The sequence below is a fragment of the Lissotriton helveticus genome, chromosome 3_2 (genome assembly GCF_964261635.1).
Source record: "Lissotriton helveticus chromosome 3_2, aLisHel1.1, whole genome shotgun sequence".
Taxonomy (NCBI): domain Eukaryota; kingdom Metazoa; phylum Chordata; class Amphibia; order Caudata; family Salamandridae; genus Lissotriton; species Lissotriton helveticus.
This window is the reverse complement of record NC_136062.1, coordinates 283594332-283615893: the sequence shown is the minus strand read 5'-3', so window position 1 is coordinate 283615893 and position 21562 is coordinate 283594332. Positions and strand designations below refer to the sequence as shown.

General features: G+C 45.0%; 1 protein-coding gene across 5 annotated transcripts in view; it reads right to left on the bottom strand.

Annotated features, from left to right (window-relative positions):
* TMEM266 (transmembrane protein 266) overlaps positions 1-21562 on the bottom strand; it is a 795378-nt gene that overhangs the window by 136188 nt on the left and 637628 nt on the right. For all 5 annotated transcript variants that reach the window (XM_078685229.1, XM_078685230.1, XM_078685231.1 and 2 more), the window contains one exon: positions 10790-10973. In XM_078685229.1, coding sequence (XP_078541355.1) covers positions 10790-10973 — 184 coding nt within the window. The remainder of the gene's footprint in view (positions 1-10789; positions 10974-21562) is intronic.

Sequence of the window (21562 nt, the reverse complement as noted above, 5' to 3'; positions counted from 1 at the left end):
CGCCAGCGCAGTTGGCTAGATATGGTCTCCGTGATACGGCTCAATGTGTCCGTTGTGGCATGGATGGTGCAGACTTTATACACCTGGCCTGGGGATGTGCACGTGTGTATGACTTCTGGGTTGCGGTGACTGAGGCACTCTCTAAGATGACATCGACTGTGGTTGTGCTGGACATACGCTTGTGCTTGTTAGGATTGGCCACAAATGTGCCGGCGGGTGTGAGGCGCTTGACTGTGCTGGCACTGCAAATTGCTAAACGTAGGGTTGCTATGGCCTGGGGGGGAGACAAGCACCAGATGTTCAAATGTGGCTGAAAGACATAGCATATTGCAGGGATCAGCTGGTTTGCCATTATGAGGGGCTTCCGGCAGTGTCTCGGCCACGTGATATTTGGGGCCCATATACGGCATACATGCTCTCCCTGGATGAAGATGATGATGTCGAAAGTGTAAGTGGTGATTCACCGACAAGTGAGGAGGTGCCGGAGTAGCTCTTAGTTTGCAAAGCCTGTTATACGGTTGTGCTTGATGTGTGCTGCTTCTTTTAGGTACCACAGATTTTCTCTTGCTGATTGACTGCCTGTGCGCACGGCTTTTTCCCTCCGAGTGACAATGTTCTGTGCCCTGCACTGGGATGGATGCTCACGGGATGTGAGGATGGACCTAAAGAGTTATTGATACAAGACATGTTGCACATTCCTTGCCCCGTACTCTTCTGTATAGCATGACAATGATCTGACCTGAATACTGGGATGTTTGGGTGGGGGGGTTGGGGTTCTGGGTTGTTGTTTCTATCCACTTATAAAATGAGACTGTGTTAAATATGTATACTGCTATTACAAGATACAAGCGGAGCCTGGTACAATGAATATAGTTTGCTTTTGCATATATCACACAACGATATTGGATGCCATTGCTTGTATGCATTCTATTGTTTTCTACTCGTTTGTTAGCAGCCGGCCCCTGAGGGGGTTGTGGGCTCACTGCTGTGTACTTGCGAAAAGTGAAATAAAAGTCTTTAACTAAAAAAAAAAAAAAAGCATGTCACTTCCGGCATGGGCAACGCAGAACTGAACGATGCCACCTACTGGTGTGCAGGATACTGCTCGAAAATCTTCGGGAACCAGTCTGAGAATATTCGAAGGTAAGGAATCTGCAGATAGATGTCTCTATCAGATTTATTCAGTAATAAGGTAACCCAGTGTTAGTCTATGGGAGAGATAGCCTTGCTACAATGAAAAATGACTTTGGGAGTTTTTCACTGTCAGGACATGTAAAACATAAGTACACATGTCCTACTTTTTAAATACCATGCACCCTGCCCAATGAACCTTTACAGCCTTCCTTAGAAGTGAATTATAAGAATTTAAAAGAAAGGAGTAGATCTGACAAAAGGGATTATTTTGCAAGTATAGTAAATCGATCCAACCTAAGTGCTGCAGGCCAAATCCAAAGCTACAAAAGACTTGAAACATGTAATCCCAATTCAATGTGTCAAATGCCTACTGCAGTTCCAGGAAGAGGCAGACCGAGTGAGACTATATTATAGGAGCTTCTCTCATGATTGAGTAAAAACAAGAATGTTGAGGGAGGTGTTGCCTCTATGGATAACCCCATTCTGATGCACTAACTCTAGCAACAGGGGTTAAATTCTTTGCACAATTATTTTACTTGGAATTGTGTATTCTGAAGACAGGAGGTATATAGGTCGCTATGAGGATAGACTAGATGGGTTTCGGCCTGCTTTGAAAATTGATAGCATTAGGGCCTCTTCAGTAGTAGTCTTTAATGTTTCACCCTTGTTCGTGCAGTATGTGCTATGTAACGTTAGACAAGGGTTTTTAGATTAATTCCTTCCCCAAACCGACTTGCTGCACGGGCAAGGGTGAAAACAATTTTAAAACCTACTACCAAAATAGGTGTTATTATGCACTGCATTTACCATGATGCATTGGGGCAAATTGAGTGCAGGGGTGTGAGGCGGAGTGCTCCCACCCTCCTTCTGTTTGAAAAGGCTCCCTTGACCTACTGAGCTGACAAGCTTGTGTTGATGCACCTGTGCATAGTGAGTGGTACAGAGACCTGAGAAGACTTTCGGCAGCATTTTTCAGCTCCCTCAAAACGACTTGTTGCTCTCTACTGTTGAAAAAACGAATCCGGAAACCTGTGTCTAGAGTTACACAGCACAGGCTGCACAAATAAGGGTGAAAAATTGAAAACTCCTACTGAAATAAGTGTCATCATGCACTGGATTTACCATAATGCACTGGGGCAAATTGAAAGCAGTGATGTGAGCCGGTGTGCTCCCACCCTTCTTCTGTGCAAACTGCAGGTGCTTGGTTTCATACTCAATCAGAAGCATGCTCCAAACCAATGTTCACTCCAATATTTGCCCCAGCACAAAACATATCGCCATAAGTGTCTTGATAGTGAGACTTAGGTATAAGACTTGAAGGCTGCTGTATTTAATCAAGCAGTGGCAAATATTATATAATGACACAGTAGCAACCACCAATGCAACCATATCTCACAATCACAAATTCAGAGAAATCCACAGTTAATATGCACCTGGAGCGTAAATGCACTGCGATAACGAGTCTTTAGACTTACATATTGGACGTAATGGGTTTTCATTTTAGTGTGCACAAAGCAATGTGGTTTTAAATGTAACCCTCAAGGAACTTTGCATAAATTATAAAGCAATTCCCCAAGAAAACCACAGAGTTTTACAAGAAGATGAGTACTGCAAATGCTCCTAATGAGGAAATCACAAAGGAGTAATTAGTCTAGCAAAATGTGTTGATGATGGGTCTAGGGGAAAACAAAAACACTTAGTGAATGCCAATACCCGGAAGTTCTAATTCAGAAGGTAGTCCAGATGATTTACAGGAATGCTAAATCCACCATTTTACTCTTCGGAGACTAATGCATTCTCTTAATAATTTCGTCCATTGATTTGCTAACCCTGGTGAGCAATCTTATCTGTGCTTTTGACACCCAATGATAATTATGTTTCAGTGTTGCACATGGCACTACTATTGGGCAACACTCAAGTCTGATTTAGAGAAGGGTGACGTACTAATCCTCTGATAAGTGGAGGAAGTTGCAAGTCCTTGTTCAGGGGATTCTCCTGTGATGGACATTTGTACTCCCACAGTGATGGTAGGGTGGAGATCATTCTGCTGGAGGATTGTCCTCCAGTAATTAATATGCACACAAAGGGCTCCACATTTACTCCTCAAATCGGTGGATTAACAATTACAGCCTTACTCTAAATCCGCCCCAATGTTTTTGGGGTAATGCTATACATGGCATGGTACATTAAAAAGATGGTGTTTAAAGGTACATGGCCATTCGTTGTGTTTATTCATACCCTTTACAGTGGGCTCGGACCAATTGCTAAAAGAGTTCGGGACGCTGATAGAAAATTGTCCTCGGCATTGGACATTGCCTGTGTGCGGTGTAAAGAAACTTGCATCACGGTCTCTCGAAGCGGGCACGCGCTGGCGGCTCTTTTAAAATTGTGGGCGGTCTCCATGGGCGTTGATCCTGGGGTAGCGGAAGGGACAACAGGCACCATTTGGCCTTTATTTTGACTCACACACATGCCTAAACATATACACATTCAAGAACTCCCTCTAGGATAAACACGCCCACCTGCAGCCATACATAAAACATACATTTAAAAGCATTTTTTTACGTACCTTAGCTATCAGATATGGTCATATTCTCACTCATTGTACTCCATTCTTTATTACACTAATAGTGAATAATATTATTCACTATTATTTACTTTTAGTGTAATAAAAGAATTTGATAGACAACCAGGAAAATAACGCGCCATTCGGCGTCCCTTAGAACGAGCAATCCTGTGTTACTTCCAAGCACTGAGTTTGCCACCTCTGAGGCCAGGGGTCGCAGAGATAGTGCCAGGGATACTAAGGGGCAAGCCGGGGGTCGCAACTGTGACCCCTGGCGACTCCTAAATGACGTCCATGCAGCTACGACCCCTGGCGACCTCTAAATGACGTCCATGGTCACTCAATTTGAAATCCTCTGGTAAGGACTGTCATGGTGTTAGCGAGGTGTGAGAGATGTGTGTCTGTCTGTCTGTTTGTCTGTATTTATGCAACGACCTTACTGCAGAGAGCCGTGGCTGCCAGGGGGAGCCATTTTGGTAAATGATATTAGGAGACATTATGCATATCAGATGATATTCCGACTACGGTGTTCCTGTACTATATTTGTCATACAAGATACATAGAACGCTGAGCGTATATTAAGAATACTTTTAAACAGGTTTGTTTCCCCAATTGAGTCAAAAGTAGCAAATAAAAACTAAAACCTAGGTCTGGAAACATAGAGGCTGATTCACAAGAGCATTTATGAGTTCGGGGAGTAGAACTACGGGGGTACTGTTTTTGGCACTGTTATTAGAATTTATGAATCGTTCCAAAATGTCCAAATCTGTATTAATAAAGTGCAACAACAGCACTGTCATTATTGTAAATACTATATATTATTACCGGATCATTCTCATTTTATTTCCATTTTAGATGGTTAGGGCCAAATCACAAAGGCAAATAACAGTACGTAAAAGAGTAGTATAGGGGTACCTACTGCATAATGCCTTCGTCATTTAGCGTCATACTTTTTTTCCATGCATGGAGAAAGTGGGAAATGGAAACATAATATTTATACATAAATGTGCAGGGCCTACAAAGTAATATCTGCCCACCCTGGTGTGTTTATTCACTGTGTGGCTGTAGCTTTTCTTCGTCAATGCAGATAGCGTGGACAAGGGCAGTGTCAATGAGCACATCATAGATGAGGACAGTGTTGATGAAGGGAGCTTCAACGGGGCAGCCGTCAGAGGCGAATTGTTGGAAGTTTGTAAGAAATCAGTTTTGACTGAGGTTGAGCTGCTAACGTGGATGAGCATCATCGAAGAGGCAGAAGATATGAGCCGTAGGACTTTCATCGAAGAAGAAGTTGTTGACATAATCAGCATCCTCTTAGAAGTAGCGGTCATCTGCAGGGATGGGCCCATCTTAGGCGAGGAAAGAGACCATCACTAGCAAAGAAGCAACCATCACAAAGGGCACAGATGAGACTGCTGACGTCTTGATTCTTCGTGTGAACTTGGAACGTAAAATCAGAGAGATGAAGCCTACCAGTATGCAAGAGAAACATTTGGCACAATTAACCGTGGTTGCATTACTTGAATGTTCTCTAAGCCGGAATATCCAGAACATTGATGAACAGACTACAAAGTTCACAAAACTCCTCTAAATCTGGTTTGGGGCTCAAAATAAAGATATCATCTCTCAGAAGCTAGATGACTCTTCTATAACGTGCATGATTGGCTTTTCAACATCATTGGGAATATTGGAAAATAATATTTTTTTAAATTCTGCCCCCTATATGGAATCTGACGGAGGTGGCAGACCATTCTACTCCTGAAGGTCTAGTTGGGAGTACTTATGAAATATTTTACTTCTGATTTTTTTGTCAAGGCATTTTTGAAACACTGTATTAAAAAATGTCTCATATCTAGCCAGACATAAGCAACAATATTCCACCACCTGCGGCTTGACTTCTTTCTGAAATTGGTAGAATGCAGCATGCTCGGTTCTGCACCATGTGGAATAAAATCGTATAAATGATTCTGTGTGAGTGAGAAGGAGTAATGCCACCATTCCTTTTTTTACAATTTATAAAATGAATGTTTCCGTAGGCCCTCTCGGCCATTCAATTAGGGTGAGGGAAGAGAACTTTCACCAATTGACTTATTTTGTTGTACTGAATTAGGAAGTACACTGCTCCCATACTCCTGGCATTGATGTCTGACAAAATAAAGAATGCAATTCTCATCTTAAACCTTTAACTCCTAGAAGCCTACTTACCACCGCTTTTAATCAAAACAGCAATGTTTAACTCATTTGTATTATATGGGAATGTATGTATAACTTGTGATAATTATGTACTGTAAAGCGCTCTGATACCCCCGTGGGTTATGTCCTCGCTATATAAATCTTTATAAATAAATAAATATAAAAACTGATCCTGTCACAATTTATTGGTAATTGGCAATATATACATAAATTGCCTGCTCAGACCAAACCAATAGAAAAACCTGAATACATTTGGCAGTGCCAGGATCAAGATATTCAGGATTTTTGCTTTCAGTATGAGCGATCCTACAAAGCACCTTCACATTTACCATAAGACTTCAGAAATGGGGGTTTGCATCAATTAGTAGTCATGAATGCGCTGGTAAGGTACAAGTACTTGGTATGGATGCACAATAAAACAAGAGGTGTACTTGTTTAAATGAGCACCTGGCAACATTTTGAAGAACATGTTACTTGCCTTTGGTAATGCTCTTTCTGGTACAAATACTATCTAGCTGCAGATAACTCATCTTTCAACAATCCCCGGGCACTAGACTGGATCCTGAAACTTTTCAGAAATCCCTTGGTGTACCGAAAAGTGGCACCTTACGGCTCAGCACAGACGCCATTCTGCTCCAGAAATAATGTGTGGGGCTTATACAGGTGGCACTTCTGTGTGCTGACATCAGTTGCTTTCGAGATTGTCTATGCCCCCAGACGCAGAGACCCAAAAGCAGACAGTGTGCTTATTCCTAGACTTTGGATCTTATTATTGGTTAGAGTCCAAACACAGACCAAGGGAGGATGGGAGTGTCGGTGAGCAATCTGGAGCTAGAGTTTTCTACTAAAAACGGCGTTACGGAAGGTAAGTAATTTGTTCTTCTGATAGAGACTTCTAGCTGCTGATTCCTCACCTTTTGAATAGATAGCAAAGCAATACCTACTTGTAAGTGGATATGTGAGTGGACTCAAACCAGAAAGTCTAGCAGGACCACTCCAGCAAAATGTCCTTCCAACAAACCTAACTTTCCAGGCAATAATGCTCCGGAGGCTGCGTTTGGCCAATGTGTAGCAGATCTTAATGGAGAGCACAATCCAACAGGAGAGGGTTCTCTTCTGTACTGCTTTGCCTTTTTTTGCTCAAGAAAACCACACAAAGAGCTGATTGTCCACCTGGTGTTCTTTGGTATGATCATGTAGAAGTCCAGTACTCTCCCTCCTCCTTATAGGGGTGAGGCAGAGCATAGAATGCCGGCAGGGTGCTGGTTTGGCCAACGTGGAACGGTGTCATAGCTTTCAGCAGGAAAGATGCCCACGTCCACAAAAAACTGTTTGTCTGGGAAAAAGGTGGTGGAAGGCTGAGTGACACAAAGAGCCGAAGGCTCCCTCACCCAGCATGCCGAAGTGATGGCAATAAGGGACAAGGTGTTGATGGTAAGGAGCTGTAAGGGACAACAGTGAAGGAGAGATCAAATGGAGTGAACATCAGTTAAGTCAGGATCAAATTAAGGTCCCATTGGGGCTTGACAAACGGAGATGGGGGAAACATGTTGCAGCCCTTTTAAAAAAATGCATCACAACTGATGATTTAAACAAAGAGGGCGGATCTAGCAACCATAAAAAGGGAGAGAGCGTTGAAAGATAACCCTTAACAATCCTAAAACAAGGCCTTGCCAGGCAAACCATGGAACAAATAATAAAATATCAGACACTTTGGCCTGGAGGGGGTCATTCTAGCGAGTGCTGCACAAAACCACACATTTGTCCCACCTACAGATGCATACAGTTTTCAACGAGGAATGCCAGGCTGCTAAGATTACATTAACCGCCTCTGGAGGAAGGTCAAAGGTGTTTAGCTGTCACAACTCAATCTCCATCCACGAAGGCAGAAGTTGGAAAGGCCCGGGTGCAGAACCATACCCTATTGCTGCAACAACATATGCATAAACCCAGGAATTTTTTGTATCATACTCTCTTTGTCTAATCTAGAGCTAGTAGGATGACTTGGGACTGGTCTGTCCTGATCTTCTAGAGAACTCTGGGCAAGAGTGATAATGGTGGAAAGGCATACAGAACTCCCACACCCCCAAGCCAGGACGTGTCTCCAAGCAAGAGACACCTTGGAAACTCCAATGGGGAGAATTGCGGACAATGCACATTCTTGGCGGTGGCAAACACATTATACCAGGATTCTCCCCATTCGCGGTAGAGACCTTGTGCCACCTCCGGGTGTAGTTGCCAATCGTAATTCACAAGCATCAATGGCTGAGCTTGTCCGCCCTTACACTCAAAGATCCTGCCAGGTAGTTCATCATAAGGAAAGTAACTTGGTTGTCCAATCATTTCCAGAGGTACAAAGCCTCCTGATGCAGGGTTCGTGACCCCATCCTGCCATGTGTCTTGCAGTATCACATGGCGGTGGTGTTGTACATGAGCATATGCACCAGCCTCCTCTGGATGGACCGCAGGAATGCCTTCAATGCCAAGCAAATGCCCCCCGTCTCCAGAAGGTTTATATGAAGCCAGGACTCTGACGGAGACCACAGGTCTCTGATAGCCACCTCCCCCAGACAGCCGCCCCAAGCGATCCATTAGTCACCACTGTCAACTCTCTGAATGGTGAAGAAAGAGGGGTCTGCTGCTGACCCAATTGTGGTCCAAGGACTACCACTGTGGATATTTTACAGTCTTCTTCGTGGTCGGAGAGGTCCCCTTGATGTTGGAGTCACTGGGACTTTAGATCCTACTACAGAGCCTGTATATGCCACTTGGCATGCCCAACCTCCAGGAGGCCATCAGTCCCAGCACCCTTAGAGTCAACCTCACTGAAATCCAGGACTGAGGCTGAAAGATCGGTATCATAGCGTGAATGTCCTGGATTATCTTGCCCAGGGAAAAGGCACAAAACCAAACCGTGTCCAGATTGGCTCCAATGAAGGGAAGTGTCTAAGAAGTAATCAGGTGTGATTTTGGCATGTTGATAGTGAAATCCAAAGAAGACAGGATGTGCGCTATAGTATGGAGGTGAGTGACGACTGTCTGAGGTGGGCCTGCCTTTCACAGCCAGGTGTCAAGGTGGGGTAAGACTGGAACCCAAGACCTCCAAAGATGAGTTGCCACCGCCGCCATCACTTTTGTAAATACCGAAAAGGGGAACTGTTGAGCCCAAAAGGTAACCGAGAGAACTGAAAATGCTCCAGCCCCACAAAAAACTGCAGGTAGCACTGGTAGGCCGGCAGAATGGGAATATGAAAATAAAAATCCTGTAGGTCCAACACCACCATCCAGTCTCCAGGGTAGAGGCCAGACAGAACCTCGGCCAATGTGAGCATTTTGAGTTTTTCCTTTTATAACAATGCGTTGAGCAGGTGCAGGTCTGAAATAGGCAGAAGGCCTCCATCCTTCTTGGGTACCAGAAGGTAGCAGGAAATAAACATGACGCCTTACTTCTGGCACTGGCATGCCCTCGACAGCCTCTTTGGCCAAAATGGCTTGTAATTCCTACTGCAAAATGGAGAAATAGACCTCAATCAGTCGTTATGGGGTGGCAGAGAAGAAATGAATGGTAGCGCATATTACCTACGATCTGCAGGTGCAAGACCCACCTGTGCAAGGTGATCGTCTGCCAACCCGGGAAAAAAAATCGCCAGATTTTACCTCCCACCAGTTGGCTGAGATCTGTTAACGGCACACTAAAGATGCTTGGCAGGTGAGTCTATGTGTGGGTTCCACGGGTGGACTGGTCTGCATGTTGACCGTGAGTGCGAAACTGATGAGTCCTCTGAAGACAAGCCTCATCCAAAACTGCAAAAGGAGCACTGGCACTGGTGTGCTTGGCGAGAAGGGGTGGAGAGGCCCAGAGAGCACGTGGTAGCACTATTCACCTTAAATCACCTTAAATCAATCAAGAGCAGAATGAGCCTTGCCCCTAAACAGGCATGTATGTCCCTTGCAAAGTGAACAATTTTGAAGTACAAGGTCTCTGAGAAACACGAAGGGAGCTTCAGGTCTACGTCTGGTGGTGCAAAAATAAAGGATCTGATGTCTGCTTGTGCTAGTGGCACCTATATTGGCTCCACACGTCATTTTTTGGCAAGAACGACGTCAGTGGGGAGCTGCAAGGTGCCACCTTCCGGCGCACACAGGGACTGCTGAAAAATGCCTGGATCCAGAGTGACGCTTGGGGAATATTCAAAAGGGGAGGAATCTGGAACTAGAAGTCTCTATCAGAATAAAATATACCAAAAGACTGCACAAAAACTCAGCTAGTGAAGGGTTAAAGACGTCTGAATTCTGCTAATGGAAAATAAGGATCAGGAAAAACACATGCGTAATTGTCAAAATTATAAATGAGGCATCATCTGTCCGAGACAAATGGGCTATGTGGTATGTCTCACTAAGCTAGTAGATAGCAGCATCTTTTAAGAAAACTAACTGAATACATGCCTTAAAGTGAAACGGAATAAAAATATCTGAATAGTTCAGCTAGTTTTTGGTCAAAAAGTAGATTTATGAAATAGCATTGGAAGCGAAGTGATTGGTAAAGGTAAAAGCAACTAAGAGAAGCACTCATTGCAGTTAATGGGGGATGGCCGCATTTTCTTCCATGAATGCTGTGCTAAGGGTGCCTGTGTTTAATATGCAAGTTGTATAACCACGTAATTTGCCTAATTGCATTCCTCTCTTTCACCAAGTACTGTAACGTAATTCACTGAAAGGTGCACCGATGTACCAAGGCCTGGGCCATGTTAAACAAACTCCCAAATAAAAATATAGTTATTTAAATAAATACATGGGTCGAAATATATATTTTTTTTTAAGTCGAGTCACACGGTTTCGTTAAAAACGGCTGATGTCAATAAGCCCGAAAACTTAGGCACCTCTGGCGGTACTCACCGCGAAATGGTCGTGACTCGACGATGTTTTCGGTGGCCTCGTCGTCGGAGTCCCCGGTCGCCACCACATTGTAGCGGTTGCTCTGCTTGTTGAGCGCGTGCGGCACCTGCAGGGCAGCCTCGCGCTCGGCGCTCAGGTCCAGGTCTTGCTGCGCGAGGTGGGCCCTCAGCTGCCGGATCTCAAACTAAAGAAAAGACACAGCAACAGCATCAACGCCAAGACCGCTCAAGAGCCCACAATCCAAAGAAATCGACCATTGCATGAGTTTATACATTAAACGGGCTCTCAATACTTATTCATAATGTTGGTTGCTGTCGTGTAACGTATTTTTTGCAAACAGTGGCATAGCTCAAGTCGTCTGATTCCATTATACAGCACAAAATATGACCAATAAAGTGACCTTCCATCACATGTCATTCATTATGAGCCAGTGAAGACAGGTGCGGTAAACCTCCTTCTTTTCCTACTGCACGTTCAGATCTTGTCAACATGGTAGTAGGTCAACGTTTATAACACCTTTGGGAAATGCCTACTATTTTTAACACGTCCTGTAGGTAAATATCTGAATAAATACACTCCTGAATGTAAGTACATTCAGAAGCGCATTGCCTATTCTCTCAGAAAAATCTAGATTTCAAATCCTATTGGGACTACAAAATAAAACAAACGAGAGCACGGAAGAGAAGAAAATTAACAACGAATTTTGTCTGTTTAATATGCAGGAAAGATGGAAATAAAGCGATATCATTACTTGTTCTTAAAAGTCTCTTGCAATGGCTTTGCCTTTCCCTGAATCCCCTGGAGGTCCAGTGAAACACTAACTGGTTACTGGATACAAAGCAAGACCCCGAGACGCAGAGAGACTCACACACCTAGGTACACAACCCAGGACACACAGCAGTGTCATCATCACCGCGCACATGTCTGTACCACCCGGTGTTACAGCGGGCTGATGACTGCCAGGAAATGACCAGCTTCCTTCTGATGGTAACTGAATCCCCTTGTGTTTTAATAACATCACAATGGGGTGAATAGTTAACACATGTAGGATGTAAGAGGAATTAGACAAATACCTGTCTCTGTCCCTATATCCCTCCGGATGGGCAGGGCAGCTTTAGCACTGGTGGCGCCCTGTGCGACAATCATTGTTGGCACCCTCCCCCCCATGACCACCTCCACCACGGATTCGCTCTCTAGCACCCTTTAACAGTGACCAAGTCTCCATAACCACTCTCTGTCAGATGCATTGAATTAGTTATATAGCGCCACTCATACCAGTGTAGGGTGTCGGAGCACTTTGCATCACACACACATTACACAGACAATCATATGTGCGTAAATCAGTGTATAGGAAAGGTTACATAAGGCAAAGGACTTAAAGTGTAGGAATCACATGTCATCCATACTGGTAAGCAGTATAGTTTAAGAGTGCTTGGTGTGGAGAAGCACAATCAGAGTAGAAAAAGAAACAGCATAGTTGGGAACTTTCTTGAATAATAAGAATCAATATCTAGCCAAATGAACCCTTTTTGCAACATTAATCTATGTTCTAATGTATACTTTGCAGTGTGCATGCAGTTCTATGATTAAAGTTAATAGCACACTGTTGTATATTAGAACTTTAAGTTATAAATTGCAAGTAACAAAAGGATGTCTATTTTAAAAGCAGTAACCTGCTGATCTGTTTAAATGATATGCACTAGGTAATATACTTGGTACACATTCTTTGCTGCAGGCATATTAACCCTCTGCACTAACTTCACATAAGTCTAAACCTCAACTATACAAAAGGTGATTCTCATTCCAGGAAGATAATTAATCACAGGAGTTACTTTGACATTTTTGTGAGGCCTGGTAATAGCTGGAGGAATGGAACGTTGCAGCAGGTGCTTTGAATACATAATAAACTTGGCGCCCCCAGGAAGCCAGCACCCGGTGCGGTGCACCGGTCGCACCACCCTAGAGCCGGCCCTGAGAATGGATGTACACACGTGTGGAATTGTTGTAGTCTGATCCTATCCTTATAGTGAAATGCAGAAAGGTTCACCCAGAACCCCCAAAGGGAGTACAAATAAGACACCACAGCAAGCATGCCTGGTGCTCGTACGGTAAGACACATCTCACACCCAACACACTTTTGTGGCGCACTGTTGGGCATTTTCTGCTGTTTGTTACTGATCTTTAGTGGCCATCTCTTCCACTTGAGTACTGTAGGAATGAGCCTCAACGAAGGAACACATCAAACCATTTGAAAAGTTATTTGACACATCCTCACAGGGGTTTCCTTTCATGAGAGATCTATTCTGCTTCACACAGCACAACGGTCGGATATTTGGGCGAGGGATACTAACTCGAACATGTTTTTCTTCCCAATGCCTTTATCACGTGACATGGTAGGTGTGGACAATTAAGACTTGCATGATAGCATACCTGAGTCCAATGACATTCCTCCTATCCAGTTCACTTCCCTTTCCATGCTCTCGTCAGGATCAAATGTTATAATTTCATACAACTCATCCCGATGCACACAGTCTTCACACACCCAACATGCACACCCTGTACTCAGCTGAACCTCAAGTATGACAGTTGATGGTTCGGGGGGAGGGGCGAGTGACTATAGGAGTACGACAAACGAAGATACTAGTTAGATTTCTTCTCCTTTCTTAATTTTAGGTACATCCCACCTCTGTCTAATTCTCAAACTTATGGAAAGTGTGGATAGCGCAGCTTCTATGAAGCCTGAATAGAGCCATGATGTAAAGCACATCCTGGCAGCCGATATCGCCTTTTAGATTTTGGTTGCAAGGCAAGAGGGCAGGTGGGTAGATGGGAGTCAATACTATACACTGTTCCAACTACAATGAACAATATTAAGAGAAGATTTCCTGCACTGGAATCAGACACGCTCCTGGCCTAATCTGGAGCCACTAGGATGACATTGACCATTAGTTCTTGATCAGTCATTCTTGATCTTTTCCAGCCAGAATGCATCTCCTAACAAGTGTTCTTACAGTAATTTTAACACACAAAACTTTCAACATTGCACATTCTTGATGGTGGCAAAAAGATTTAGCTAGGGTTGTCCACACTAGGCCTGTGCGGTAAATTCCATTTCGCTCGTGAAATCTGCGGAATTTGGGTAATTTTGCGTTCCGTGGAGAACGCAAAATTTCCCAAAATTCTGCGTTCCGCGACTTTGCAAAATGTTTTGCTTGTTCGTGTTCTCAAAATGCATGTTCGCGAGATATTTCCCCTCGAGCACGCAAACAGCGATTGCAAACAGTAAAAAAGCATTGCGAACAAGCAATACCGCGTGTTCGCGGAATTTCTGCGTGTTCGCGGAGATTTTTTAACGTTTCTCAGAGATTTGCGTAACGCGATTACGCAAATTCCGCCCACCCTTAGTCCACACTATTTGAAAATGCTGCATGCCACCTCAGGATGTAGAGTTCACTAATATCTGCCATATGGCACTTGCTCAATTTATCAACTCTGGCATTGATGGACCCATCCAAGTGGTTCACAATCAGGGAAATGCCATGGTGCCCCGATCAACTAAAGAGGCATAGCCAGGGCCATACTGGGAACACAAACCAGCCCTGGCATTTCAGCTGGATCGGCCCCGGGTGCGGGAGGGGGGTCGGATTGCTAATGAGAAGCACTGTTGTCGCTTTTGTTACAAGGGGCTGATATTGCAGCGTCCCCCACCCTTCTAGCCGACTGGGGAAATGCCTGGTGCTCGCTACGGCCAGTTTGGCCCTGGGCTTAGAACCTTCCGTGACAGGATGCAGAACCCCAAACTGCTCTGTTTGTTGCTATACTACAAGGCAGTATTGTTGTCTCTGACAACATGCATCAGCCTTGCCTTGATGGATGGCAGGAAGGCATTAATAACCAAGCAATTAGACTACCGCTCCAACAGACTGATGTGGAGTAGAGCTTCTGTTGGATAACAAAGCCCTCTGATTTCCACATCCCCCAGGTGGCCTCCCCAGCCCAGCAGGGACATGTCCATCATTATGCAGCACTAGGTAAGGAAGGGAGAGGAGCCTGTCACTGGACCAATTTCGTTTGAGCAGCCACCACTGCAGATTGTGAGCCATTTACGAATATGGATGACATCCTTGATGCTGGGTCCACTGAAACTTCAGATTCCATTGCAGAACCTGCATTTGTCATTTGGCATAACTGGATGCAGGAGAATAATAGGCCAAGAAGTTTCAGAACTACTTTCATTATGAACCTGGAATGAGGCTGAAACATCATGACCGAAGTGTCTGGACGTGTTGTGGCAGAGGGAAGGCTCGGAATTTGACTAAGTTCCAATGAATGGAAATCACTGCAAAATGATTTGGCTCGTCGACACAACAGTGAACCCCAACGATGTCAGGCGGTTTGCCGTCGTATAGATCTGTGGGTGACTGTAGCGAACCTACCTTTAACCTTCACTGACCACAGAAAATGGGCCACAACCATGGCCATCATTTTCATGGTCGCCAAGGGTCTCTCATGAGGCCCAATATGAGCACTGAACAATGCTCCTGGCCTACACTGAAAGCAGGTCATGTCTGTGGGACTTCAAGACGGGTATATAAAAATATGCGTCCTACAGGTCAAAGGACTTCATCCAGTGGCTGGGACCCATGACAGACATGATTTGGCCCAGCAACAGAATTTTGATTCCGCAAGAAGGCATGCAAAGGTCCAAAATAGGACAGAGACTCCTGTCCTTTTTTGGGACAAGAAAATAACAAGAATTAACAACTCTCTCCTCTTTTTGAGTCCTCTATGCTCTTGATATCACCCTTGGAGAATAACGGCCGCACCTCCGGCAGAAGAATTAATAGGTGCTCTTCTGAAATTATCTCTAATGTGGGGGAGAATGTTAGACGCGGCAAAAAGAAAAGGTAGGACATAGCCATGCTGAAGAATTTGTAACACCCATTTATTTATTTATTTACTGGGGGGAATGAAAAATTGCCACCCATGGAAGAAGTACTTGATCCTGCCCTCTGTGAATAGGCATGTGTCACTAAGAGCAAATTAAAGTCGTTTGGTGGCTGTTGCAGCAGGGGAGGGTGAAATGTGAGGACGAATCCCCTGCTGGCCTGTCTACTACCTGCCAAACCCACAACCAGGGCTCAGTTGATTGCTCTGCTGGTTGTGGAGACTGTCTTTTTCCTATACACCAATGCTCTGGTATAGCCTCTGAACTTCTTTAATTGGTATGGAAGCTACTTGGCAGGAGGTCAACAGACTCAGGGAGGGTGTCATGGCTCTACTTTGCTTAAAGTGCGCCAATGCAGAATCTGCCTTTTCTAAAAAAAAGTATATCACTGAGAGAGACTTGTACATCAATAGAAACTCCTGTGGAGTACAGTGCGTCCAGTGAAGCACAATACTGATTTGCCATCCCCAGGCAGTCAGTAGTATCTAGGTCAGTACGGTTAACATATTCGGCTGCATCTTGTCCACCATGAATGGTCTGAACCAGCAAAGGCACTAAGGTCTTCAGGGACTCTTGGCAAACCTATGCTAGGTATGCACACTACGTAGTGTATGCATGTAGCAAACACGTAGGTAGGCAGCATTAACCAGCTGCAATGCTAGGTTGGTAGAGAAAAACATACAACTGCCAAAAGCGTCAATTCTCCTGGACTTCCTACCTGGAGGATTTAAGGAGAATGAATTGGAATTCACTTTACTGAATGCAGCAGCAGTGCTCAGCCCGACTGTTCTCAACACATTCATGACCCCTCTGGCCAATTTCATCCGCGCACACTACATCAACATCCTCTCTCATGCAGACGCCACACAACTCATACCCTTGTCTCCGACAAGGCCCCAACACAAGAAACAAGTTCACCGCCTGCATGACTGAAGTTGCTAAATGGATGACAGCCAACTGTCTCAGGCTCAACAATAAAATAGAAGTAGTGATCTTTAGAAAGAAGTCTAACTGGTGGCCGGATGAACTCAGACCCACAAACACATTCAGAATCCACACCAGGAACCTACGAATAATCGTGGACAATAAACTGGACATGACCGCACAACTCAATGCTGTCACTGCATCCTACTTCCACACCCTGAAGATGTTGAGAAAGATCGTCAAATGGCTCTGAACCAGCACTAGAGAAACTGTCACTCACGCCTTAGTCACCACCAAGTTGGACTATGAGATCATTAGACGACTAACAACCATACAGAACTCATCTGTCAGACTCATTCTCAACGCCCTATACAGAACTCACATTACACCACACCTCATGCAACTACACTGGCGCCTCATTTCAAACTCCTCACACACACATTCAAGGCACTATACAATTCAGGCTCCACATACCTGATCAGTTGCATCTCCTTCCACCAGACACCTCAGCTGAACTAGGTTACGCACACATTAAGGGCATACACAGAACCAGATCTGGAAGATGAAGCATTCTCTTACTTCGCTCCTAAAGGATGGAATGGCCTCCCACTCCACATCAGAGCCTCCACCTCTCTTCTTGAATTTTGCAAGAAACTGAAGACCTGGCTTTTCATTTAACCAACCTACCATAGGCAGGGCTAGGCATACACACTTGATTAGTGCCAGAATACCCTCACTGGTCATAGTGTACTTTACAAAATACAGATAACAGTCTGAGCAACACAGCTCTCTGGTGTTTAGTAAGAAAATCTGGATCGCCAGGAGCCTATCGGTGATGACTAGCCACTTGTCGATTTAAATAATGGACAGTAACAGGGGTTTAACCCAGTACCCATCTGTAGGAAAGTGCCCCTTTTTGCATGGTTACCCCCCACTTTTTGCTTGACATCTGATGCAACCTGACTTGATATGCCCTTGGTCCCTGCCAATCAGGTTCCCAGGGCTTGTGTTCTTTCCCAAGACTGTACCTTTGTATCCACAATTGGCAAATCTCTGGGCACAGGTAACCTCCTTGTAAAAGGTACCATAGTTAGTACCAAGGGCACTGTGACCAGAGAAGGACTCTCAGGGCTGCAGCACCTATTGTGCCACCCTTAGAGGCCCTGTGCCTTAACACCCACACACTTCCATTGCAGGCTGAGTGTTTCGGTACAGAGAAAATTGAACAGTCAACATGGCACACATCCGTGTGCCCTGACTGCAACCCACTACCTGAGCCCCATCTAGCAGGGTACACTAGCCCTAAGGTGACGGTACAGTGGCATGTGCCCTGTACACTCCGTTCTTAGACACTGTTAGTGCAGTAAAGCCATGAGGAGTATATGGTCTGGGTGTTGGTCATTTCCGAACTCCACAGCTCCATAATGGCTTTACTAAAAGCTCACACTGACACCAATGTGGGATTTAATGTAAAATGTACTCAGAGGGCATCTTAGTGATGCTGCTAAAAATGACCAGCCCTGGTGTGGTTCCTGAATGTCTGTTCACCATTTGCCACCACCAGGCAGGTTTTTGGACCCCTGCTCTCTAGGTCCAGAAACAAAGTCCATCCTTGGCAAAGGTGTCGTGCCTCCACCACCAGGATGGGTTGGGACCACGAAGGGGAAGCCTCAAAGGCCTGCTGTCTTTGGAAGCTGACCCTGTCTTTTGCTGCCCCCAGCAACTGGCTCCCACCAGTTCTGCACCCCATTTTGGGTGGGAGAATCGGCTGAAAAACCAAGCTAGGAAGAGAGGTGTGCCCACCTTTGACAACCCCACCCTGAGGTGGGGTAGGCGAAGTGAATGACACATCTCAGTCCTCTCCATCTTGGAGGTGGGGGAACTCAGCCAATTAGGGAGTGGCTCATGCCCCCTCCCATTGCAGAGTGGCATAATAAGGTGTGTACTCACCCCAAGAAAGGGACCCATTGATCCCAACCTGCACACCCCTTTTAATGCCCCTAAATCTAGTATTTAGGGGCCACCCTGAACCTTGCATCCTCAGATACGAGGAAGAAAGAAGAAGGACCGAAGCGCCGTGCTGACCTAGGAAGAAGAGGACACCTACTGCTCTTACCGCAGCACTACCGGCCTGTCCTGACTCCAACCTGTCAATATCGAAGAAACCAGCTCTTGTAGCAGCCAGCAGCCCCTTAGAGCCCGGAGGATCTGCCCTGCACTCATCTTACAAACTCTGTCTCCTGTGAGTACCGGATTTGCTCAAGCCAAAGACTCCAAGACCTAAAGCCAGACCCCGACATTCCTGCACCACTCTGCACCCGGCTGCCACAGCCCGAGTCCGAGTGGGCCAACACCCAAAGGAGGTCTCCCCATGGATCCTGGCCTAGGATTGGATGACCCCCGACCTCCCTTAAGCTTCAAGAAAACACCTTTAGCCTCAACCTGAAGGACTTCCCCGAGTATGTCCAAAGGGGGTAAGGAAACACCGAAAGTGACCAAAGCGGTCCGAGCAATCCGACCGCAACCAAAGGCGGCCAGAAGAATCTGATGCCAAAAGACACCCCTGCACCTGACGCCAACTGGCCTTGGGTGGCCCAAATGACGGTGTCCAGGCATCCCCCAAGATCCCACTTACCCCTCCATCTTGTAGTCACCTCCAGGAAGTCTCCCTGCCCAAGCTGTAGTGTAGTTCCTATATTCCCAATAGGCTCTGCGCATTGGAATAATATAAACGATAGTTTAGACGTAGGACTTAGGTTGAGTAGGTCTCTATTGAATATGTTAGACTTAATTATGTATGCCAGCTAGCTCAGAGGTCACTAGAAACTTTCTCGAGTAAACAGGAAGGTGTTAACTTTCCTGAATAGACAAGAAGGGATTAGTTTCTGACAACCGCATAAACATGACAACTTTTCTCCCTCCAGAATAAGGAGTATATCTCCAGAGTCGCGGAAACAATAGATAACTATTTTACTCAGTCAATCGTGCATGCTTAGTTTCACCAGAAGCGCAGAGAAACCGAGAGACGGGCGTTTTCAATAAAAGAGGTTATTTATTGAACAGTCTTCTTTCTCATGCAAGAGAAGTGAGTTGCCACAATTGTAATACTTGTCATTAAGTAAAGTGCGTACAGTAAAAGGAGTATTATGAAATAATACTGTAATAGCATGGTATGGTTTCTAAGCCATACGGTGTTTAAAATAGATAAAATATATACATATGTAAAACCATGACTAAACGTACTCAACTGGTGCTTCTAAGATACGCCTACCCCTGTGTACCTAACCTAAGCCTAGTTCGTGGGAAGGAGTCAGTGAGCTGCAGTTTAAGTTAAGATAGTTTTTGCCAAGAATCTGAATCAAGAATTCTCTAAGGGTCTAATCAGCTCCGTACCTTGGTTATAGAATGAAGGAGGTCTTGTATCTCTCTCTCAGGACTCGATCTCCCAGCAACCCGCAAGGGTGACCAGGAAACACTGGAGCTGGATATCTCGGCAGGAGAAAAGACAGCGTCTCTCTCAGTGCGTCAATGGGAGGGTCGGCTTCATTCGGCACTTGCCACAGCAGGGCGTCGGGCAAGTAGATAGCTGATCTGCTCCAAACCACCATGTGTTTTGCTAGGGCAGCTGTTGGTATATTTATACCTGGAAGGTGCCGAGTTTGACGTAAGGTTGGACATAAGACGTCACTAAGAACTCGCAGTTCTTTCAGTGCTCCAGGAGTTCTAGGACAAATCAATACAGAAGCAGGGGGAATTCCTGGGCTGCTGGAGGCTTGGTTTGTTTAAGAACGCGTTGTGCTTTCTAGGAGTCTATGGGAGTAGCCTTGCCATATTTGGACTGCATTGGCTATGACTTAATATGGATATGATTCTTATGCCTTATAAGGATATGATTTGTTATAACCACATAAGGGCATAAATCGGGAATATTTAAATAGGGTCCTAGATACGTTTACAACAAAGCCTGCAATGTCTTTTCCAAACCAAAGATCTCCATTGGTATCCACTGGGTCCCCTATGTCGCCTTGGCACTCTGCACAGGGCAGCCCCTGTGCCAATTATTGGCCCCTGCAGTGCTGATCTTAACCAGAGGAGCTTTGCTCCCACTCCCGAGTGGCCTGCTCATAAGCAGCCCCTGTAGGCCCCCTTAGCCCTATTGGCTAACATTGGCCCCTGCACTCTGCACCCGGTAGCCCCAGTGCTGCTGGTATGCAACTCAAGTGCCCCTCTTTAAATTGGGGAACCTTGGTCCTATCCCCCAACTCTCCCACTCGTAAGTCATGTACTTATCTGAGAAACCACTAACACTTTTTCTCCCCTCCCAAAATCTCATAACCCATGTTATGAGATTTTGGGCCTAAAATGTTCTAAGTGTTGAACTGATGATTGCATGGACAAAAGAGAACTAAACTGCACAGTATAAAAAGTCTTAAGTACTGTATATTGCAAGAACATTAAGTTTGGCGTCTAGGCATACCACCCCAAGTATTCAAAGTAATCTAAAAGTAACTAAAAATTATTCTAAAAGTAATTATTGTGTAATACAAACTGCTTTCTGAATAATCACCAACATGTAACTATTGCAGAATTCAACCATAACTGCGTTTCATTGTGAAACCCTGCATTCCAAGCACATATTTCCTACTCGTACCAAGTCCTGCTTGGTTCTAGAAATAAAATACAAGTATACTTTTTTTTTATACTTACCCAATTGGTCTGGATTCAGTCTGTGAGTGTGTGCATCAATCGTGATTGAGTGAATACAATAAATGCTTAACACAATCTCTGATAAGGCTAACTGCTTGCCCATACTACCACAAAGAGAACTGTTAGTACTTACCTAATTTAGCCTCTGCTATACCTCTGGGGACTCACTGGGCTCTGTGCACACTATACCTTAC